The following is a 24619-nucleotide window of genomic DNA, read 5'->3' as shown; positions in this document are numbered from 1 at the left end:
CTGCATCTCCCTCCTCCACTGCTCACAGCCCCCTGTAGTATTTTAACTGTAGGGCTCTACAGTGTCCCATGTGGTTCAAACACTGCAGTTGGTCTGAGCAGTGGATGAGGAAGATATGGCCTAACAGGCAGCCGCTTTCCACCTCACCCGCGTTAATACCTTAGGTTCCTGGGAGGTTGGGGGGGGGGGGGATTATAAGGCAAGTTTTCCAGCGGGGGGATGGGACTGCCGCAGAAGGCAGTGAATAAGGGGCTAAGCTTGGGGGACTGCAGTGGGAGGGGTGTGTGCCTTGGGAGGAGAGTATACCTAGGACAGGAAGGTGAGCAGAAGGGATATTGTCCTTCGGGGATCAGCAGTTACTGTTTGCCTGGGGAGGTGGGGGGAGAAGAGACTAAGATCGGAGTAGGTGCCAGGGTGAAAGAAAGCTGGGGAAATACCACGACAGGATTCAGGAGAAGCAGCTATGAGAGCTGGACCGAGTGTATTTGGGGGTTGAGAGCACGCTATAGTGTCTCTGTTTGGGAGGTGTTGAAAAAAATGGGTGGGGAGGGTGGTCTGAGATAGAGCTATACCAGGGTGACCGCCTTGGGAGTTTTAAGTGAACTATGGGGGTTGGGGAACATGCTAGACTGGGTTTCACAATGCTATGGGTTGGGGGGGTGGCACAGCACAGGAATTTGAGATAGATGGGGAACTGGGTTTCAGAGAGCACTACATATAGCTGTAGGATGTGTGTGACAAGAGAGTATTTGGGAAGGAAAGGAATGGAGAAAGAATTGGGGGGGTCTTGCTGGGAAATGGATAGACAGAGAAAGAAAACCAGGGATTGGCCATGCTGCAGAGGGAGAAAACCAGGGAATGGCCATGGAGGTTCTCTCTTCTCCCACACTCCCCGCCCAGTTGGCCGCGGTGGAGGCGTCAGGTTACTACTCTCTCCCTCCTGTAGTTTCCAACCCCTCCTCCTACCGCAATCTCACTGCTTCTCATCCTTTAAAGCCCACTCCATCAGTCTATTCTACCCGTTGCCACTCGAGTGGCAGTCATTTACCGCCCCCCTGATAAATCCCTCCCTTCCTCACTGACTTCAATGCCTGGCTTTCTGTTTTTCTTGATACCTCATCTCCGTCCCTCATTCTCAGAGACTTTAACATACACGCTGATGACCCATCCGACCCTCACACTTCTCAGTTTCTCACTCTAACATCCTCCTTCAACCTCCAGCTGTGCTCCACCACCCCTACTCACCAAAATGGCCATTGTCTCGACCTCGTCCTCTCCTCTTCCGGCTCACCCTCCAATTTCCACGCCTCAGCTCTTCCTCTCTCTGATCATCTTCACACTTCTTCACCCCCCCAGCCCCGCCCAACATTAACCACTACTTTCAGAAATCTCCAGGCTATTGATCCTCCCACCTTATCCTCTAGTATTTCTAATCTCCTCCCCTCCATCATGTCCTCCGAGTCTGTCGACAAGGCTGTCTCCGCTTACAATGCCACTCTCTCCTCTGCTCTGGACACCCTCGCACCATCCATCTCCCCTCCCACAAGGCGTACTAATCCCCAGCCCTGGCTGACCCCTTGCATCCGTTACCTTCGCTCCTGCTCCCGATCTGCTGAACGCCTCTGGAGGAAATCTCGCACCCATTCAGATTTCCTTCATTACAAATTCATGCTATCCTCCTTCCAGTCCTCCCTATTCCTTGCCAAACAGGACTACTACTCCCAATTGACCGATTCTCTCAGCTCCAACCCTCGTTGTCTCTTCACCACCCTTAACTCCCTCCTCAAAGTGCCCTCCGCTCCCACCCACCCCCTTACTCTCTCCTCAATCACTGGCTGACTACTTCCACGACAAGGTGCAAAAGATCAACCTTGAGTTCACTATCAAGCCACCTCCTCCTCTTCACCCTTCAACCCTCTCCCTCAACCAACCAGCCCTGGCCTCTTTCTCCTCCTTTTCTGATATCACCGAGGAGGAAACCGCCTGCCTTCTTTCCTCCTCGAAATGCACCACTTGTTCCTCTGATCCCATCCCCACCAACTTACTTAACACTATCTCTCATACTGTCACCCCCTCCATCTATCATATCCTCAACCTCTCTCTCTCCACTGCAACTGTCCCTGACACCTTCAAGCACGCCGTAGTCACACCTCTCCTCAAAAAACCATCACTCGACCCTAACTGTCCCTCCAACTACCGCCCCATCTCCCTCCTACCCTTCCTCTCCAAAATACTTGAGCGCGCTGTTCACAGCCGCTGCCTTGATTTTCTCTCCTCTCAGGCCATCCTCGATCCGCTTCAATCCGGTTTTCACCCTCTACACTCGACAGAAACAGCACTCAAAGTCTGTAATGACCTGTTCCTTGCCAAATCCAGAGGACACTACTCCATCCTCATCCTCCTCGATCTATCCGCCGCTTTTGACACTGTCAATCATGATTTACTTCTTGCCACACTGTCCTCATTTGGGTTCCAGGGCTCCGTCCTCTCCTGGTTCTCCTCTTACCTCTCCCACCGCACCTTCAGAGTACACTCTCATGGATCTTCCTCCACCCCCATCCCACTCTCTGTTGGAGTTCCCCAGGGATCTGTCCTTGGACCGCTTCTTTTTTCAATCTACACCTCTTCCCTGGGCTCACTGATCTCATTTCATGGTTTCCAGTATCATCTTTATGTTGATGACACCCAGCTGTATCTCTCCACACCAGACATCACCGCGGAGACCCAGGCCCAGGTATCGGCCTGCTTATCCGACATTGCTGCATGTCCAACCGCCACCTGAAACTGAACATGGCCAAGACCGAGCTTATCGTCTTTCCACCAAAACCCACTTCTCCTATTCCTCCTCTCTTGATCTCAGTTGATAACACCCTCATCCTCCCCGTCTCATCCGCTCGCAACCTTGGAGTCATCTTTGACTCCTCCCTCTCCTTCTCTGCGCATATCCAGCAGACAGCCAAGACCTGTCGCTTCTTCCTCTTTAACATCAGCAAAATTCGCCCTTTCCTCTCTGAGCACACCACCCGAACTCTCATCCATGCTCTCATTACCTCTCGCCTTGACTACTGCAACCTACTCCTCACTGGCCTCCCACTTAACCATCTATCCCACCTTCAATCCATTCAGAACTCTGCTGCACGTCTTATATTCCACCTGAACCGATACACTCATATCACTCTTCTCTTCAGGTCACTTCACTGGCTTCCGATCAGATACCACATACAGTTCAAGCTTCTCCTTCTCACCTACAAATGCACTCAGTCTGCAGCCCCTCATTACCTCTCTACTCTCATCTCCCCTTACGTTCCCGCCTGAAACCTCCGCTCACAGGACAAATCCCTCCTCTCAGTACCCTTCTCCACCACCGCCAACTCCAGGCTCCACCCATTCTGCCTCGCCTCACCCTATGCTTGGAATAAACTTCCTGAGCCCTTACGCCAAGCCTCCTCCCTACCCATCTTCAAATCCTTGCTCAAAGCCCACCTCTTCAATGTTGCTTTCGGCACCTAACCTTTATACCTTTCAGGAAATCTAGACTGCCCCAATTTGACTGCCCCTACTTGACTGACTGTACATTTGTCCTTTAGATTGTAAGCTCTTTGAGCAGTGACTGTCCTTCTATGTTAAATTGTACAGCGCTGCGTAACCCTAGTAGCGCTTTAGAAATGTTAAGTAGTAGTAGTAGTAAAACTGAGGGTACAACCTGCAGAAGAGAGAGAGACCTTATAATGGAAAAACTCTACATAAGAACGTATACATTAAAAATGCAGAATTGTCACTATTTCTGAGCAGAATTCCTCCACGAGTATCTAATCTGCCTACAAAATGCTGATGGGGCTGGAGCCAGGTGGTACAAGAAAGAATTCCAGAGCAAGTCTCACGAGATACATACTGGAATTCTTTCCTGCATTGTACAGATTAAGCCTGAAGAACACTGCTTTCTCCTGTAGTGTCAAAGGGAGCCGATCTGGCACACAAAATCCCAGGCACCCAGGATTTCTTTAGCCTAGGCAGAAATAGTCAAAAGCTAACTCATTCCTCCAACACCAGCATCTCATTTATTTCTGTACTGATTATGTCCTGTTTATATTCATTATTTTAACTGAAATCTTTTTATTCCATTTATTAACCTTAAAAATGGACTAACACTGCTCCCACACTATTTCATCCGATTCACAAGAAGAGAAATCCACACTCACTTTTGCAGGGTTAAAGTTGACATTTTTGGCACTTCCATGCTCATCGCCAGAGACAGCTGGCTGGTTATTAAAGCCCTGCTTCACATTCAAAGCCGTCAACTCATCCTGCAAATAGGAAAGACAGAGAGGCATTAACACCACCGCCATGAACAGAGTTTCCACAAAAACAAGCTAGCAAGATCACTAATTCTGCTACATATACAAATGAGCTATGAGCCTCTGAAAATATGCTGATGCTTTTACATAAGGGGACTGCACCTCTTTAAGGTCTACTGGCTTTTTTGTTTTGTTTTTTGCAATGAACAGTCTGCCAAGCTTATTTTGCATTTATTTTGTGTTAAATTGTGTGAATGAGCTGCTTTCCATTATTTTGGATTACATTGGATTTGAATCAAAATGTCAATGCACTTTACAATTTACAAATGTACAATATTTGCACACAAAGTTTCAAGCGCTAAATGTGGAAATGGTATGTGTTATTGCAAATAATGTGCATTCTCTCAGGATATGGCAAGCAAAGCTGCATTTGCAGATTCTTCTATACCTAGTGCAGAGGCCTAACAGCCTCTTTTATCAAGCTGCGCTGGCACTTCCCGTGCATCAATGCCAACGAAGCCCACACCAGAGACCACCAGTGCAGGTTGATGAGAGGCCCTAATTGTTTTAAACCTTTCCAAAACACAGTACTAAAAGTCAGAACACAAACGCAACTCAGAATGCTCCAAAACAACATCTAATACAAGAAAAAATTAATTCTTACCTGATAATTTTTTTTCCATTAGTCCCAACAGATCAATCCAGAGACTTTTTTTTTTGTTGTTACATTTGTACCCTGCGCTTTCCCACTCATGGCAGGCTCAATGAGGCTTACATGGGGCAATGGAGGGTTAAGTGACTTGCCCAGAGTCACAAGGATCTGCCTGTGCCTGAAGTGGGAATCAAACTCACCCCAGGACCAAAGTCCACCACCCTAACCACTAGGCCACTCCTCCACTCTGTGGGTTGTGTCCCTCTACCAGCAGGTGGAGATAGAGAGAACCTCCGAGGTTTGCTGTATGTGGACCTGTGCAGCCAAGTGAACCTCAGTATGAACGATACCAAAGCAGTGGAATGGAAACAATAGAAAACTCTCCTGACATTGTCAGACCAATTGTCCAACATACTTCCACCACTTGTATATTTATTTATTTTATAATCAAATGAAGGAATATTCAGAACAATGGAACTGAAAAAAAAAAAAAACTAACCAACTGCAACTAAACCGCAGACACAAAACCCGGGGAGGGGGGGCCTCTGGATTGATCTGTTGGGACTAATGGAAAGAAAATTATCAGGTAAGAATTAATTTTTCCTTCCATGGCGTCTCACAGATCAATCCAGAGACTTGTGGGATGTACCCAAGCAGTACTCAATTAGAGCGGGACACCCCCAACATGGCAGAAGTCACCAATGAGCCAAACACCGCATCTTGACGAGCTGCCACATCCAGCCGATAATGACGAGTGAATGCATGGACTGAAGCCCCTGTAGCTGCCCTGCAGATATCTTCCAGAGAAACCAAACAGGACTCTGAATAGGAGGAAGCTTGAGCTCGCGTAGAATGAGCACGAACTGGCAAAGAGGCTCGCTTGCCCAATGCCATGTATGCCGAAGAGATGGCCTCCCGCAACCAATGGGCTATGGTGGCTTTGGACGCCATATGACCCTTCTTACTGCCTCCAAAAAGGACAAAGATGGTCAGAAAGACAAAATTCATTCGTCACCTCCAAATACCTGAGAAGAGCCCGTCTCATGTTGAGGCAGCGAAGAGCCTAGAATTGCTCAGGGTAATCTTCCCGGCGGAAGGCCGGCAAATGCAGGGACTGCCCCAAGTGGAAACGAGAAACTACTTTGGCCAAAAACGAATGAACTCTCCTAATTGATACCCCCGCCTCTGTAAAACGCAGGAAGGGGTATCTCCAAGAAAGGGCCTGCAACTCTGAAATTCTCCAAGCGGAAGTAATGGCTACTAGGAAAATCGCCTTCAAGGTGAGATCCTTAATCATAATCCCCGATAAGGGTTCGAAAGGAGGACACTGAAGCGCTTTGAGAACTAAATTAAGGTTCCAGGATGGCAGAACTGGCATGTGAGGAGGGCGCAAACGATTTACGCCCCCTGAAGCCAGCCTCTAAAACATGCCAGAGCTGCCACCTGCACCTTAAGAGAACTTAATGAGAGTGATTTTTGTACAGCCTCCTGAAGAAAAGCAAGGATAACCGATACTGAAGCCGAAGCCACTGACAATCACAAACTCTCACACCACGAATCAAAGGTATGCCACACCCTAGCATAAGCTATCAAGGTGGATCTTTTCCGAGCCTACAGCACTGTAGCGATAACCGCGCCCGGATATCCTTTTCTTCTCAACCTCTCCCTTTCAAGGGCCAGGCTGTAAGACCAAAGGGGGAGGGATCCTCCATCGTGACTGGCCCCTGCAGCAGGAGGCTGTCCTGCGCCGGTATCAGAAAAGGACGATTGAGCAGAAGCCTGATCACATCTGCGAACCAGGGTCGCCTGGGCCAAACTGGGGCCACTAGGATCACTCGACCGGGATGACTGGCAAAGCGAGTCAGTAATCTGAAAGGCATAGAGCAGGCCCCTGGGCCAAGGTTGAAGAAGGGCATCGATGCCTTCTGAGCCCAGCTCTCGTCCCCTGCTGAAGAAACGGGGAACCTTCGCATTGAATGCGGTGGCCATTAAGTCCATCTCTGGCATCCCCCAACGGGCAGTTATCTGATCAAAGGCCAGAGGGGAGAGCGTCCACTACCCCAGCTCCAACTGGTGGCGACTGAGAAAGTCTGCTTGCACATTCTGTGACCACGCTATATGAGCCGCTGTCAAGAAAGAGAGATGAGTCTCTGCACAACGGCAGATCAGAGCCGCCTCGCGCGCTAGAGGGTGCACTCCTGGTGCCCCCCTGACAGTTTACGTAAGCGACCGCCGTCACATTGTCCAAAAGAACTCTAACTGGGCAACCGCGGAGAAGAGACAGAAACTCCCAAAGGGCCAGACGAATCGCTCGTAACTCCAAGTGGTTGATGGACCATGACGCCTCTGTCAAAGTCCAAACGCCCTGGGCCGTCTGTTGCAGGCAATGAGCCCCCCAGCCAGACAGTGACGCATCCGTGGTCACTATCTTCTAGTACGGGGTTGCCAGAGGAATGCCCGACACCAGATTCTTTTGAATGAACCACCAATGCATGATTGTGTGAAGACGGGGCCGAACATGGCACCCGAACCTCGTAATCCTCCGAGAGCAGAGACCAACGGCTCAGAAGGTGCCACTGGAGGGGGCGCATGTGAGCTCTGGCACACTTTACCACGTCCAAGGTGGAGGCCATGGAACCTAGAACTTGTACATAGTACAAAACAAATATGTGACACTAGAGAAGGGCTAATCCACTGATGTGTATTTTTTAAATGGAGAAAATCCCTCAGAAACCTATCGGACTGAAAGTCCTAGGTTTACAACAGACATAATAAAAACCATTGATGAGTTTCTATCATAGAGATTCACATAACTCTCCTTCTTTTTAAGTGCTCTACTGCACTTTTTGATTGTAGTGTTGACAACTTGTACATAGTCCCAAGCCCGCAGGTTTGGAGTTTGAAACAGCACTCATAACTGAGCCTGTAACCGCTGTGCTCGAGCTGAAGGAAGAGAAACTATCCCTGTTTGGTATCGAAGCACACCCCCAAGTATTCAAGCATCTGGGAAGGCGTTAGGCTGCACTTCGGGAAGTTGATCACCCAACCAAGCGACTGAAGCAACCTGACCACTTTGTCGGTTGCCCGCCGACTCTCCTCGAAAGAAGACACCCACACAAGCTAGTCGTCTAGATAGGGATGAACCTGAATCCCTTCCTTCCTCAGATAGGCCGCCACTACTACCAGGACCTTGGAAAAGGTCCAAGGCGCTGTGGCTAGGGCGAAGGGCATCGCTTTGAATTGAAAATGACGACCGAGCACTGCGAAGCAAAGAAAGCCCCTGTGGGGAGGCCAGATTGGGATTTGTAAATAGGTCTCTCTGAGATCGAGAGAGGTCAAAAACTCCCCTGGCTGTACCGCTGCGATCACCTATCGGAGGGTTTCCATGCGGAAAAGCCGAACCCGTAAGGACCTGTTGAAGCACTTGAGATCTAAGACGGGTCGCCAAGAACCGCCCTTTTTTGGCACCACAAAATAAATGGAGTATCAACCGCACCCTCTTTCTGCTGGGGGTACAGGCTGGACAGCACCCAGCCGTTATAAGTTGAGGAGGGTGTGTCAAAGAGCCCGCACCTTGGCGGGACATTTGTAAGGAGATTCCAGAAAGGAGTCTACTATCGGACGAGCCAATTCTAACTTGTAGCCGTCTCTGATAACCTCCAAGGCCCATTTGTCGAATGTTACCCTGGTCCATTCCACCAGGAATAGGGACAGTCTGTCCCCAATAACCGGCTGGAAATGGACCAGGGCCCCATCATTGTGGTTTCTGTTAGCGGAAAGGAAGGCCCGCCTGTCACCTCGAAAGGGCTGAGGCCTCTGAGAAGACCTTGCTCTCTGAAAAGAGGCCCTGCGACCTGGACAGTAACGCCGTGTATCCCTAAACTTAGGTCTAGGTCCCGCCGGTCGTACAAACTTGGACCTGTCCTCCAGGAGGCACTAGCTCTAAGAGTCACTGAGGTCCTTCACAATCTGTTCTGTCTGTCCCAATCAAAAGCTTTCCCCTAAAAGGAAGCCTTGCTAAACGTGATTTAGAGGCCACGTCAGCAGCCCAATGCCGCAACCACAGCCAGCGACGCGCGGTGACCGCTAGGGAAACATCCTTCGCCGAAGCCCTCAAAACATCATAAAGAAGATCCACAAGGAAGGCTAAACCAGACTCCAAGGCCGGCAAAACAGCCACGAGATCTTCTGGAGAGGAGGCTTTCTGTACCCACAATAAGCATGCCCGGCCCGCATAGGAGCCACAAACTGAGGCCTGCAGGGAAAGGGCTGCTACTTCAAAGGACAGCTTCAAGCAAGTCTCCAACTTCCGCAAACTACTGAAGACCCATCTCTTTAATAAGGCATACCACAAAGATCAACAAATGTGAACATACACCACTCCTCCACATACACTCAGAACTGTCCTATAATATCTGCTTGTTATATTACTATCATGTTTTATCATTATCATGTAACCCAAGAGTCTTCTGTAACACTAAATGTCTATTTTCTAATTTACTTCCACCATCCATGATGTATTGTAAGCCACATTGAGCCTGCAAAGAGGTGGGAAAATGTGGGATACAAATGCAATAAATAAATAAATCCCGAGGGTCCTTGAGCGCTGTGCCACCCTCCAGAGGAAGAGTGGTTTTCTTAGTGACCGCTGATTATGGAATCCACCGTAGGAACCTTCAGCAAGTCTAAGTCAGGAGCAGGTAGTGCGTAAAGACGCGACACAGCTCTAAGCAACCTTAAGCCCACTGTCCAGCGTATCCCACTGTGCCAAAATAAGGATCTTCATGGCCTCATGCACATGAAAGGAACGATGTGGGCATTTGGTGCCAGACATAATAGAGGGCACCGGACCTGTTCCCTCTGACGATTCAGGGGGAAAATGGCCAAAACCTCAAAAGCCCTAACAATCATGGAGGGAAGCTCTTCCCTGCGAAAAAGGTGGGCAGCCGTCAGATCACCCCCCTCCTCAGAGGGCAGGGTGACCTAATCTGCCAAAGCCAAAGATTCTGAGGGAGAGCCCGGAGACAAAACCGGGCCACCTGTGTCAGATAGCTCCTCGGGGTCCAAAATCTCCACCCGGGGACATTTTGACAGGAAATACCAAGAGGCTGCAGCAACCGAAGTATATTGAGGAAGAGACGAGGCTGCCAGAAGAGAAGCTCCTGACTTCTTCAAAAGAAAGGCATTATGCAGTAATAAAACAAAATCCAGGGAAAAAGGAACTGCAAGGGACTCCCCTGCTCCCTGTACATCGCTTCCCTCCATCCTGTGACACAGAAGCGTGCTGCGCCTCTTGTCTATAAACTGCCACGTGCGAAGCGGGTTGTGCCTGAGAGGAAAAAATGGCGCCTGCCAACGCGCGCTGCACTAACTGCCCCAAGGAAACCGCCAAAACTATCCCCTGCGCTTCCAACTCACCAGACGCCTGAGGGGAACCCCGTCACGCTGAACACCTGCTGCGGGCTGACAGCGGCAGGACTCACACTCCTCCAATGCTGTTCTCCGGCCCCCACACCGGAAGCAGCACTTAGCCGCCTCAGAAGGCACTGACATGCTCCACAAACGCCTGCCCCAAGTCTCTTACCTTTTTTTTTTAAGTCAGGAGAGAAAGGAAACACCCGATCAGGCCAACAGCCCCGGGCGACGGAGGAAAGGTAGGGGGAGACCAGGAGGGACCTGGCACCACCAGGTGTACACCACAAGCTGCAAACAGCCACGCAACCCCTGTCTGTGCTAAACTAGGCCCAAAGGACACCAGTAGCCAGATCAAACCAGAGCTGCACAGAGATGTCCCTCCACCTGCTAGATAGAGAGAATGCTGAGGTTCAGCTGGCTGCACAGGTCCACATATAGCAAACCTCGGAGGTTCTCTCTATCTCCACCTGCTGGTAGAGAGACACAACCCACAAGTCTCTGGATTGATCTGTGGGACGCCATATAGAATAATAAATTAAAAATAGTTCACTCATGTTTGGGGACATTTTCAGAATGAGCAGATAGGTGCCACTAGTCTCGTTTCTTCTTCACAGGCAACACATAACATTTTTCCTGATTATAACCGAGTTTCATTTACTTTTTCTTTCTATTTTAAAAAGTTACTTAATGGTTAGTCTTTGTATAGTTACAATCTGTCAGTATTGTTATAATCCTTGAGTTCAGATTTTTTACTGAATCTAAAAAAGACCACTAAATATTTGCATAATAAAAAAACATTACATTACACTAGACGTATTTATTTATCACATTTATACCCCGCATTTTCCCACATGTTTGCAGGCTCAATGTGGCTTACAATATACCAAAAAGGCTATCGTCAGTCCAGTAGTTATACAAATACAATAAATTGTGGTAGTCAGAGAGGATAGAAGGGAAAAAGGGTAAAGGTAAGAGAGTCCAAAATGGTCCATTTATATTGTGTTTTGAAGAACTTTAGGTTTTATGTTGGATCCTGGGGGTAGGCCTTCCGGAATAGGCTGGTCTTGAGTAATTTCCTAAAGTTGAGATGGTTTTGAGTAGTTTTGACAGCTTTTGGCAATGCATTCCATAATTGGGTGCTGATAAAAGAAAAAGAGGAAGCGTAAATGAATTTATATTTGAGGCCGTTGCAGGTAGGATAATGGAGATTTAGGAATGAACGAGACGTGCTTGATGTATTCCTGGCTGGAAGATTGATTACGGTATTCATGTATATTCATGTATCCTGGGGCTTCTCCATAAAGAATTTTGTGGACTAGAGAGCAGATTTTGAAGTTAATTCATTCCTTTATTAGGTGCCAGTGCGATTTCTCTCGAAGGGGCTTAGAACTTTCAAATTTGGATTTACCAAAGATTAGTCTTGCTGCTGTGTTTTGGGCAGTCTGAAGTTTCTTTACCAGTTCTTTGCATCCTGCGTATATTCCATTACAGTAGTCTAGGTGACTTAATACCATTGATTGAACTAAATATCGAAATACTTCTCTAGGGAAGAAAGGTTTTATCCGCTTGAGTTTCCACAATGTAAAGAACATTTTCTTTGCAGCGGAATTGGTTTGGCTACCAAGTGATAAGTTGCGATCAATAATTACACCAAGTATTTTTAGGCTCTCACAGATAGGAAGGGTGAGGTTTGGAGTGATTAAAGATGAAGATTTGAACCTATTATGTAAAGATGACAGGATAAGGCAGCGCGTTTTCTCAGTATTCAGCTTCATTTGTTCATGATGTATAAGCCAAGATTGATTTCTTTGGAGATTTCGAACAGGTCATTTCTAAAGGGGATGTAGATTGTGATGTCATTGGCATAGATAAATGGGTTGAGGCCAAATTTGGATAATGATTTGGCCAAAGGGATCAACATTATATTGAAGAGTGTAAGGGATAGAGGGAAGCCTTGGAACTCCACAATCAGCTTTCCACGGCGGTGATAGTGTTGAATTAGATTTTACTTGGTAGGTCCTTGAGGTAAGAAAACCCTTTATCCATCTGAATACATTTCCCCCTATCCCAAAGTAATCGAGAAGGTTTAATAGAATGTCATGGTTTTCCAAGTCAAAAGCACTTGACGTGAAATTGGAGAAGGAGTATGCTATTGCCTATAGCTATTTCCTTTTTGAAATATCAGCCAACTTTTAAAATGTAACTGCTCCTTCAACAAAAAAAAATTGTCAACATCCTTTCCAGGTAGAATCAATAATATAGAGTGCTTTGCCTCTTCATTTGAGAGAAACAAGTTTTTAAATTTTGTCTTAAGGTGAATGAATTAGTAAAGCATGCTTTAGCAAAAGAATACCTTTACTGATGCCTCTGATAAGGGCTTGTTAAAGTTCAGGGAATTAGATGGGATGATGGGATTAGAAGGCAGGACTAATACCAGAATTATCCTAGCCACAATAAAACTAATTCAGCCCAGAGGCCTGGACAATATCACTTTTTTATTTTTTTTTGGGGGGGGGAGGGGGAGGAACACTTTATTTAACTGTGTAGACCAAAGTATTTTATACACATGTTAAATTTGTAAATTACTTCAAGATGCACTTGCAGTGTTATAAATGGTGTTTTATGTGATGTAATTTCCCTTAAATTGGAACTGGCAGCAGGGATCACCTGTCTTGCCCACTCTGTTCAACATTATGACACCACTAGCATGCACATTAGCAAAGAACAGCTTCAACCCTTTCCTGTACGCCAACACCATGTTGATTTACATCCCATTCGACACCAAACTAGAGGACATCATAGACCGCATCAAATCCAGTCTACACATCTTAGAAACACAGGCGACCTCACTCAAACAAACAACACAAGAAAAAAAAATTCCTGGTATTAACATCCTCAAACTGCAAAGACACCTTTACAAACAAATACAGATGGTGCAACTTACCAAATAGCCGAATTAGGAATCACCCTTGACCTTAATCTCTCATTTAATCAACAACTCCAAACAATGTGGAAGCACTGAAGATTAAGAGATTACTTCCCAGAATAACCTTCTGCTTGCTAATCCAATTGATGGTCCTAGGGCACATCGATTACTGCAATCAAACAGCCCAAAACACTACAAAACTGATTTAGAGAAAGTCATGCTATGAAAGTGCCAGTCCACTATTTTAAAAACATTGCCGACTCTCAATCAGAGCTAGAATACTGTTTAAGTTATGTACACTTGTCCACAGAATCTTGTTTGGGCTTGCTCCCGAGTACATATCCAATCTAACAGATCTACTTCTTCGAAACTCCATCAACAGAGCATGTAACTACCTGGTCCTCCACTTCCCTACAAGCCTACGATTAAGATACAAATCTGAATACTCATCTGGCTTCTCCTATCTAAGCACGAAAAACTGGACCACCACCAAAATACAGTGGAACACCATTAGTTTGTGGTGTTCAGGAGGCACAGCTATTGGTGTGAAAATTGTTATTTACAGCACTAAATGTATTTACAGTATTTCTGCAACAATCTGCAAAGCAAAACACAAAATAAGTACATCTGTAATGTGTTGCACAGCCATTGCTCATTATCTTAACACTAATCTTTAGCTGTTTTAAGTTACTGATATGTTTTTTTTTCTTGCAAAAGTCAGCCATTCGCCTAAGATGCATGATTTCTAAAGGTTCAGACGCATGTTCCTCCATATATCTGATTACTTTATCAAGAACAGCGATTGCTTCAGCAGGCATAATTTTTCAGAGTCCATATAAAGAAAAAAGTTGACAGAAATACATCTCACCTCTGTCACTCTTGTTGTAGCTATCACCAGGTCATTTCCGGTACAGCCTACTGCGCACTCATTTTTATGATTTTGGGAGGCAAGTTATTGGGGGGGGGGGGGAGCAATCAGGCGCTTTAATGGTGCTCCACTAACTGTGATCTATAAGTAACTATATTCACTTTCACAGACAGCTGAGAGCCTTCTTTTTCAGAAAATCTTTTCATGTTGACAGCAAATAACGTATAACTCTTGACACATAATAGTCTTGAGCCAATATAAACATCTGTTAGTTAATACACATCCCACTACCTTCACTGTAACTCTCGTTTCGCACCCCTCCTACTGCCAGCTTACCAAAGAAAGATCTTTAGCATTCTGAACACTCTCCTCTGATATCATTATAAGACACACCGAAACCAGACATGCTGGGAAAATGTGGGATACAAATGTAATCATTCTAATATCAAATTTTTAACATTATTATTTGACATTCTTTCATAGCAGTTTTTAGTCTTGATGAAAAAAAGCCAAAGACCTAGAGAAGGGCTCCCTACCTGTGTTTTATTTGTAACAGGATGCAAAACTGACCACAAGACCCAGAGAAAGCCAACTGGCACATGGCTCAGACAGTTTACTGAGGATGTGATTACTCTATATCCCATTACAGTGAATAAAGAAACAAATAATAATGCAGAAAGACAGGCATGACACTTATTCAAAGAGTCCCAGTCAACCAGCCCACAGAAATAACGATACAACAAGTTTCAAAAATAAATCACTGCTAGAACATCCACTTTAGGATACTAAAATTCAACAGAAACAGGGGAGAAGGAGCAGCACTAATCCATCCCAAATACATGCTTACGCTCCTGATTAGAAACTGTTTATCTTCCTTCTCCCAGGTATAAAGGTACTAATTACCTGTAACCTGGAATGTCCATCACTCCAGGGATTATGGTCTTAACGCCACCAGGTGGAGAGACAGAAAGACACAGAAGGCTATAGTAATATGAGAATAATCAGTAACTGTTTATTACACTTACCAATCAGGACTACAATTAGAATACGTAATATAATTAATTCTCATATGAGACAGCAACAGGGACATACGTAATATAATTAATTCTCATATGAGACAGCAACCGGGACACAAAAGTGACCTCTGACATTAGCTCTCTGTTTGCCTCTGTCCATGATTCTCCTTTTATACCGTTTTCTCTCATAGGCTAGTATTGGAAGTACAAAGTCAGCATTCTAACATATTCCAGCATATTCTAGTAAATTATATCTTACAGAAGCAAAGTTCTTCATAACATATTTGCTTATCGTAAGTAAGGTTATCCTACTTTGCAAAAACCATCTTCCCAGCAACCAAAGTTGTATCAGCTTGCCTGATATCGCCGCCTGGACTGTCTCAACATCATCTGAAATTTAACATGGCCAAAACCGAGCTTCTCATCTTTCCCCCTAAACCCACCTCTCCTCTCCCCCCTTTCTCTATTTCAGTGGATGGCACTCTCATTCTCCCTGTCTCATCAGCTCGTAACCTTGGGGTCATCTTCGACTCCTCTCTCTCCTTCTCTGCGTACATTCAGCAGATTGCCAAAACCTGTCGTTTCTTTCTCTATAACATCAGCAAAATCCGTCCCTTCCTCTCTGAGCACTCTACCAGAACACTTATCCACACTCTTATCACCTCTCACCTAAATTATTGCAACCTGCTTCTCAACGGCCTCCCACTTAGCCATCTCTCTCCTCTTCAATCAGTCCAAAACTCTGCTGTGCGACTCATTTTCCTCCAGAGTCGCTATGCTCACATTAGCCCTCTCCTCAAGTCATTTCATTGGCCCCCTATCCGTTTCCGCATTCAATTCAAACTTCTCTTACTGACCTATAAATGCATTCACTCTACCGCTCCCCAGTACCTCTCCACTCTTGTCTCTCCCTACACCCCCTCCCCCCCGGGTACTCCGTTCTGTGGATAAATCTCTCGTCTGTCCCCTTCTCCTCTACTGCTAATTCCAGACTCTGTTCATCTCGCTGCACCTCATGCCTGGAATAGACTTCCCGAGTTTCTACGTCTAGCCCCGTCTTTGGCCGTTTTCAAATCCAGGCTAAAAGCCCACCTCTTTTGATTCCTAATCACTACTCACTTGCCCTATACCCTTTTATCCCCACCTCTTTAATTCCCTTACCTTTTAGTTGTTCTGTCTGTCTGTCCCATTTAGATTGTGAGCTCTTTAAGCAGGGACTGTCTTTTCATGTATGGTGTACAGCGCTGCGTATGCCTTGTAGCGCTATAGAAGTGATAAGTAGTAGTAGTGTCTCTTCATTATCTGCTTTTATGTTCAGCAGCAAATTCCCCCTTACATTATTACATTCATGTACAGTATTCTCCTGCCACACATATCTCTGTTATGACTCCATATCTGCCTCTCTCCAACAGAAGGCAAGCTGACATGAGATTCACATTCTGTGTAATTCTTATTATTTAGCTTCTCAGTGACTCTTAAACTGTCCACAGAGGCCTAGCTTTGCTCATAATTCTCAGTTACTGTTGTAAAGTTATTTTATGGTTCATGACCTGCATGTCCCATATAAACAGTTCCTCCCTTGAAGGTCTTCGTAAGCAAGACCTTCACCAAAGTTGGGAGTTACCTTGGTTTCCAATATCATCTTTATGCTGACGACACCCAGCTTTATCTCTCCACACCAGACATCACTGCGGAAACCCAGGCCAAAGTATCGGCCTGCTCATCTGACATTGCTGCCTGGATGTCCAACCGCCACCTGAAACTGAACATGGCCAATACTGAGCTCATTGTCTTTCCACCCAAACCCACTTCTCCTCTCCCTCCACTCTCTATTTCAGTTGATAACACCCTCATCCTCTCTGTCTCATCTGCCCGCAACCTCAGAGTCATCTTCGACTCCTCCCTCTCCTTCTCTGCCCATATCCAGCAGACAGCCAAGACCTGTCGCTTCTTTCTCTATAAGATCAGCAAAATTCACCCTTTCCTCTCTGAGCACACCACCCGAACTCTCATCCACTCTCGCCTTGACTACTGCAACCCACTTAACCATCTATCCCCCCTTCAATCCGTTCAGAACTCTGCTGCGCGTCTTATCTTCCGCCTAGACCGATATGCTCATATCACCCCTCTCCTCAAGTCACTTCACTGGCTTCCGATCAAGTATCGCATACAGTTCAAGCTTCTCCTACTAACCTGCAAATGCACTCAATCTGCAGCCCCTCACTACCCTCATCTCCCCTTACGCTCCTACCCGTAACCTGTGCTCACAGGATAAATCCCTCCTCTCAGTACCCTACTCCACCACCGCCAACTCCAGGCTCCGCCCTTTCTGCCTCGCCTCACCCTTTGCTTGGAATAAACTCCCTGAGCCCATAAGCCAAGCTCCCTCCCTACCCATCTTCAAATCCTTGCTCAAAGCCCACCTCTTCAGTGTTGCTTTCGGCACCTAACCATTGTACCTCTATCCAGGAAATCTAGACTGTCTCAATCTTGATTGACTGCACTTTTTGTCCTTTAGATTGTAAGCTCCTTTGAGCAGGGACTATCCTTGTTTGTTAATTGTACAGCGCTGCGCAACCCTGGTAGCGCTTTAGAAATGTTAAATAGTAGTAGTAGTAGTGTTTTTTAATATGACTCCTAGGTGAATATTCACCTCAAAACTTAGCACCTTGTTCTTCTTCTGTTCCATTCAATTTCTTAATCATTTAGATCCCCTTACTTTTTTTTTTTTTTTTTGCTTGTTTGGAAGGTAAAAACTTGTTCATCAGATGGTAGTAGAATATGCAAGATCTTGCTACTATTTGGAATTTGGGTTTCTGCCAGGTACTTGTGACCCGGATTGGCCACTGCTGGAAACATGATACTGGGCTTGATGGACCATCTGTTTGTCCCAGTATGGCAACGCTTATGTTCTTATAAAATAAGGAGAATTGGAAATAAGTAAATAGAGTGAAGAGAGGTAAGTGACATTTGAGTCAGACATAAACCTTTTTGATACCTGAACCGAGAGATGGGTTGCATTTTCTTGGAAAATAAACTCTGTAACGTCTCCTCTGTACTACTAGAATATTTCAAGAAATAGAAGTGAAATAGAGAAAGCTTGTGATTCAGAATATTTGGACCCCTCAAAAGGTCCTTTTTGTTTGTTTTTTTTATGACAAAGTATGAAAGGGAAATGGAACTTGATATACCACCTTTCTGAGGTTGTTTTTTTTTTTTTTTTTTGCAGCTACATTCAAAGCTGTTTACATATATTCAGGTACTTATTTTGAACCAGGGGCAATGAAGGGTTAAGTGATTTGCCCAGAGTCACAAGGAGCTGCAGTGGGAATCGAACTCAGTTCCCCAGGATCAAAGTCCACTGCACTAATCACTAGGCTAATCCTGACCCACCCCCATCCCGTCTCCCCCGTCCTTCCCAAGCCAACATCCCTTAACATTAAAGTCCCCCACCACCTCTCACAGTGTACCCTCTACCTTCATCACCCCACAGGCCCAGTTACTCCCCTGCCCATCTCCCCCCCCCCCACCCACCCGTGCTGCTCTCCTCAGTGTCCCCAGCCCATCACCCATATGGTCCTCACTGCCCCCACCCCCTGCTCCTCTCATCTAACGTCAGTGCCCCCACCCCCTGCTCCTCTCATCTCACTTCACTGCCCCCTGTCCTGTTCAGTGCCCCCCCTGCTCCTCTCACTTCAGTGCCCCCCCTGCTCCTCTCATCTCACTTCACTGCCCCCTGTCCTGTTCAGTGCCCCCCCTGCTCCTCTCACTTCAGTGCCCCCCCTGCTCCTCTCATCTCACTTCACTGTCCCCTGTCCTGTTCAGTGCCCCCCTACTCCTCTCACTTCAGTGCCCCCCTGCTCCTTTCATCTCACTTCAGTGCCTCCACCCCCTGCTCCTTTCATCTCAATTCAGTGCCCCCTGTCCTGTTCAGTGCCCCCCTACTCCTCACTTCAGTGCCCCCCTGCTCCTTTCATCTCACTTCAGTGCCCCCTGTCCTGTTCAGTGCCCCCCCTACTCCTCTCACTTCAGTGCCTCCACCCCCTGCTCCTTTCATCTCACTTCAGTGCCCCCTGTCCTGTTCAGTGCCCCCCCTACTCCTCTCACTTCAGTGCCCCCCTGCTCCTTTCATCTCACTTCAGTGCCCCCTGTCCTGTTCAGTGCCCCCCTACTCCTCTCACTTCAGTGCCCCCCTGCTCCTTTCATCTCACTTCAGTGCCCCCTGTCCTGTTCAGTGCCCCCCCTACTCCTCTCACTTCAGTGCCTCCACCCCCTGCTCCTTTCATCTCACTTCAGTGCCCCCTGTCCTGTTCAGTGCCCCCCTACTCCTCTCACTTCAGTGCCCCCCTGCTCCTTTCATCTCACTTCAGTGCCTCCACCCCTGCTCCTTTCATCTCACTTCAGTGCCCCCTGTCCTGTTCAGTGCCCCCCCTACTCCTCTCACTTCAGTGCCCCCCTGCTCCTTTCATCTCACTTCAGTGCCTCCACCCCCTGCTCCTTTCATCTCACTTCAGTGCCCCCTGTCCTGTTCAGTGCCCCCCCTACTCCTCTCACTTCAGTGCCCCCCTGCTCCTTTCATCTCACTTCAGTGCCTCCACCCCCTGCTCCTTTCATCTCACTTCAGTGCCCCCTGTCCTGTTCAGTGCCCCCCCCTACTCCTCTCACTTCAGTGCCTCCACCCCCTGCTCCTTTCATCTCACTTCAGTGCCCCCTGTCCTGTTCAGTGCCCCCCCTACTCCTCTCACTTCAGTGCCCCCCTGCTCCTTTCATCTCACTTCAGTGCCCCCTGTCCTGTTCAGTGCCCCCCCCTACTCCTCTCACTTCAGTGCCTCCACCCCCTGCTCCTTTCATCTCACTTCAGGGCCCCCTGTCCTGTTCAGTGCCCCCCTACTCCTCTCACTTCAGTGCCCCCCTGCTCCTTTCATCTCACTTCAGTGCCTCCACCCCTGCTCCTTTCATCTCACTTCAGTGCCCCCTGTCCTGTTCAGTGCCCCCCCTACTCCTCTCACTTCAGTGCCCCCCTGCTCCTTTCATCTCACTTCACTGCCCCCTGCCCTGCTCAGTGCCTGCCACAGTGTCCCTGCACTCCATTACTTTCCTCAGTGCAGCCCCCCCCCCCAGCCCAAGTCACTCCCGCGCCCCTCTCCCCTCCCCCTCGGCGGAAGTTTCTGCTCCTGACACAACTGCTCGGACGCTGCACATTAAGGCGCTGAGACGTTCCCTGGCTCCGCTCCTCACCTCCTTCTGCTTCGGGTCCTGCGGATACACATCGGGCGGCCCGAGCCGCGGCCGTTTCAATGCTCGGTGCTCGTAACTGAGGACCCCGAACGCCGCCATTTCCGCTTCCTCGCACGCGCCGGCAGCGCGCACGCTACCATCGTGACGTCAGCACGCCTACTTCTGGGGAAGCGCGTACGCACATCACACCTTTCCCAAAGGTCAATGCACGCCAGCAAAAGACGTCCTGCTCGCCAGCACGCACGCACGCAAAACGTCAGAGCGACTGGCCCACGCGCGCTACCACGCCCCCACCATAAGGTCTCAAAGAGGAGGTACGCATGCGCACACGCTGTCGGCTGCCAGGAAGCCAAGATGCGCAGCGACGACGCGGGCTTATTACGTAATTGAGGCGCGTCGGGATTGGAGGAGGTGGATGGTTCAGGTTCTGTATCTCAAGACCGTAATGCATTAATGACACTTGTTCATCAGACAACAAAAATACGTAGCCTTTACTGTCATTGTTCAGCACCTCTCTCGTGTCTTCCTCCTTTTTCTTTTCAGTTTCAGCTGACAATTTCTGGAAGACCAGTCTTGAAAGGGGTATAGATTATGACATTGCATAAATTAAAGTCAAGTCACTTCACTGGCTTCCGATCAGGTACCGCACACAGTTCAAGCTTCTCCTACTAACCTACAAATGCACTCGATCTGCAGCCCCTCCCTACCTCTCTACCCTCATCTCCCCTTACGTTCCTACCCGTAACCTCCGCTCTCAAGACAAATCCCTCCTCTCAGTACCCTTCTCCACCACCCCCAACTCCAGGCTAAGCCCTTTCTGCCTCGCCTCGCCTCACCCCACCCCACCCCATGCTTGGAACAAACTCCCTGAGCCCATACGCCGGGCCCCCTCCCTACCCATCTTCAAATCCTTGCTCAAAGCCCACCTCTTCAATGTTGCCTTCGGCACCTAACCACCATACCTCTACTCAGGAAATCTAGACTGCCCCAACTTGACATTTCGTTCTTTAGATTGTAAGCTTCTTCGAGCAAGGACTGTCCTTCTTTCTTAAACTGTGCAGCGCTGCGTAACCCTAGTAGCGCTCTAGAAATGTTAAGTAGTAGTAGTAGGGTTACCATACGTCCGGATTTCCCCGGACATGTCCTCTTTTTGAGGGCATGTCCGGGGCGTCCGGCGGATTTTGCCCCCGCCCACGTCCGGATTTCTGGACAAACATGGGCGCGGGTGCGGGCAGGCGCGTGCGTGCGGTGGGCGTGTGGGCGGGCGATCGGCGCGTGGTCTCCCGTCCCCTCCCCTCCCCTTCCTTACCATGTTCCCTGGTGGTCTAGTGACGTCTTCGGGGCAGGAAAGAGCCCCCTCTTTCCTGCCCGGAGCGCTGCCTCCCCTGTCTATCATCCTTCTCGGTCTGGCTGGGGATTCAAAATGGCGGCCGAGAGTTGAACTCTCGCGAGGCCACTTCAACTCTCGGTGGCCATTTTGAATCTCCAGCCAGACCGAGGAGGATGCAGCAGGCAAGGGCAGGCAGCGCTCCGGGCAGGAAAGAGGGGGCTCTTTCCTGCCCCGAAGAGAAGACGCTACTAGACCACCAGGGCTAGACAGTAAGTGAGGGGGGGGTATGTGATGGGGGGGAGGGGACTATGTGACGGGGGGGGGGGAATAGGGGTGGAACCCGGACCTGAAGGGGGCGTGGCAGGAGCGGGGCATGAGGCGGGGCGGGGTAGGGGGCGTGACATGTGTCCTCTTTTTCAGAGGACACAAAATGGTAACCCTAAGTAGTAGTAAAGTGTAGAACCCCGTTGCATCCAGACTTTCACGTAACAAAGCCATCATAACATTGAACAGGATTGGAGATAGTGGCGAGCCCTGTGACAGAAGTAAAAGCTCAGCCTCTCTCTTCCTTTTCTGTCCGGCTGAGTAAGATACAATATGGCCCCACATAACTGCCTTAGAGGCTTCCCAATATATACCCGGGCTCACTCCAGAGGTGCTATTATGATCTTTCTACTCTAACCACTTTTCCATATCATCATGCTGATCAATCCATAGACTGGTGGGTTGTGTCCATCTACCAGCAGGTGGAGATAGAGAGCAATCCTTTTGCCTCCCTATATGTGGTCATGTGCTGCCGGAAACTCCTCCGTATGTTCTCTATCTCAGCAGGTGGTGGTCACACACAGGAGCAGCACTGGCTAGGTCTCCAAGCCTAATTCTTAGGTTTTGTTGAGTACCTGGGGTTGAGGGCTCTTCTTGAGCAAGTGCAAACCTGGTAGTGCCAGGTCCCTCCTTTTCTCCCCCCTGCCGCTGGCTCCGTTTAAAAAAAAACAAAATTTTGAACGTCCTTTAAGGGCGTTTATTTCAACGTTTATATCAGCGTTTATTGCAGCTGCTCACTAGGAGACCAGTTCGTTACAGCTCGGAGCGAGAAGCAGGTAATTTTTACCTTTTGTAGCAGGCAGGGGTTCCCCGATCGGTCTCCACGTGGCTTATGGCGTCGGAGGGCGTGGGCGCGAAGAGTCGCTCCCTGGACCGCGTGTGCGCATCTAGCCGTGATGCAGGGGTTTCAAAGCCTGAATCGCCTTTTTTGGCCGTCAGTTTGGAATCCGGTCAGTGTCCCGGTTCTTCCTCCGGTGCGGCGGTTTTTCCCGCCATAAGCGCCCATCCCCCACTGCTCGGCCCTCCCATTTTGGCCGGCCACTCTGCTCTGACGGCTTCTTCGTGGGCCGCCCTCGAGGTGGGAGACGATAATGCTATGGTCGCCCTTGATTCGGGCGACGGCAAGAAAGCGGCAAAAGTTAAGCGCCGTTCTTCCCGCACGGCTCCTCGGAGTTTCGTGCTGGACGCCATTTTGTATGCGTAGCATGTTTCTCCCCCGCTCTTGCGAGCGCCGGTTGAGGGTGCGTCTAGGGCCTTGGCCCAGGCTGCAGAAGTGCACAGTCTGGGGGGTTTCTCCCCTGAGTTCATTTTGCTACTGCATCAGGCTTTTCTTATGCAAAACGCTGCCCCTGCTCCCCTGTCTGATAAAGGGGTTGAGGCCTCCGGAAGCAAACACCCTCGGGTGGATTTCCAGGCCCTAGAGGACTCTGTCTCCTCTGATGTAGATGAGGGCAGCGTATCTGAGTTCTCCCAACCGTCCTTTGGGGATTCCTTGGAGGAGACGGATTCCCGCTCGGACGGAGTGGATGACCCCTCTGCAGCGCGGATCTTTCGCTCAGAGGATTTGCCCAACCTGTTAGTGCAGGCCATGAGCATTTTGAAGATTTCCTCTCCGGAGGACGTCTCTCCCTCAGCCTCTGCTGGCTCTGCCATTATGCTGGGGACGAAGCGCCCGCCTAGAACCTTCCACGTGCATGAAGCCATGCACACCTTGATTTCGGCTCAATGGGATTTCCCAGAAGCAAGCCTTAAAGTGGCTAGGGCTATGTCCCGCATCTATCCTCTGCCTGAAGGCGAACGGGAGGCCTTTCTTTGGCCTACCGTGGATTCCTTAATCACTGTGGTGACTAAGAAAATGGCGTTGCTGGTGGAAGGTGGCACGGCCCTAAAGGACGCCCAAGACAGAAGATTGGAGGCGGCTTTAAAGTCGTCCTTCGAGGCGGCTGCTTTAAGTTTGCAGGCCTCAGTTTGCGGCTCCTATGTGGCCAGGGCGTGCCTGACGATTGTGCAGCGGGTTTCCCCCTCGGATCCTTCCTTGAGGGCTGATAGGCCGGCCCTGGAATCGGGCTTGGCCTACTTGGCAGACTTGCTGTATGATGTCTTGAGAGCCTCGGCTAAGGGTATGGCTCAGACAGTCTCTGCTCGGCGCTGGCTTTGGCTGAAGCATTGGTCTGCTGACCACGCCTCTAAGTCTCGCTTGGCTAAGTTGCCTTTTAAAGGCAAGCTGCTCTTTGGGGTTGAGCTGGACAAGATTGTGACCGATCTCGGCACGTCCAAGGGCAAGAGGTTACCGGAGGTCAGGGTTGGGCCAGTGGTGCCCGCCCCGGTTCCTCCAAAGGACGGTTTCAGGAAGCCCGTCGGTATCGCCCGGGCAAGTCGGGCTCCTCTGCCCCCTCTTCCTTCAAGAGGAACTTCTCCCCCAGGCAGCATTCCTTTCGCAGAGACCGCCGTCCCGGAGGTGCGTCCTCCGGTCCTCCCCCAGGGTCTCGTACCCAATGACAGGGCCCTGGTCCATGGCCCAGAGCAGATTGGAGAACGCCTATTCTCGTTTCTGG

The 24619-nt window shown here is 48.8% G+C and overlaps 1 protein-coding gene across 1 annotated transcript in view; it reads right to left on the bottom strand.

The window, feature by feature from the left end:
• Positions 1–20536, bottom strand: part of MED12 (mediator complex subunit 12) — a 295163-nt gene extending 274627 nt beyond the window's left edge. Inside the window, 2 exon segments of the mRNA XM_030208869.1 lie at positions 4200–4304; positions 20411–20536. Of these exon segments, the coding sequence (XP_030064729.1) occupies positions 4200–4304; positions 20411–20509 (204 nt within the window). The 5' untranslated portion in view covers positions 20510–20536.
• Positions 20537–24619: the final 4083 nt, after the last annotated feature.

This window comes from Microcaecilia unicolor, chromosome 7, assembly GCF_901765095.1.
Source record: "Microcaecilia unicolor chromosome 7, aMicUni1.1, whole genome shotgun sequence".
In the NCBI taxonomy this organism is placed as follows: domain Eukaryota; kingdom Metazoa; phylum Chordata; class Amphibia; order Gymnophiona; family Siphonopidae; genus Microcaecilia; species Microcaecilia unicolor.
The sequence above is the reverse complement of the archived record's forward strand: the minus strand, read 5'-3'. Positions and strand labels throughout refer to the sequence as shown.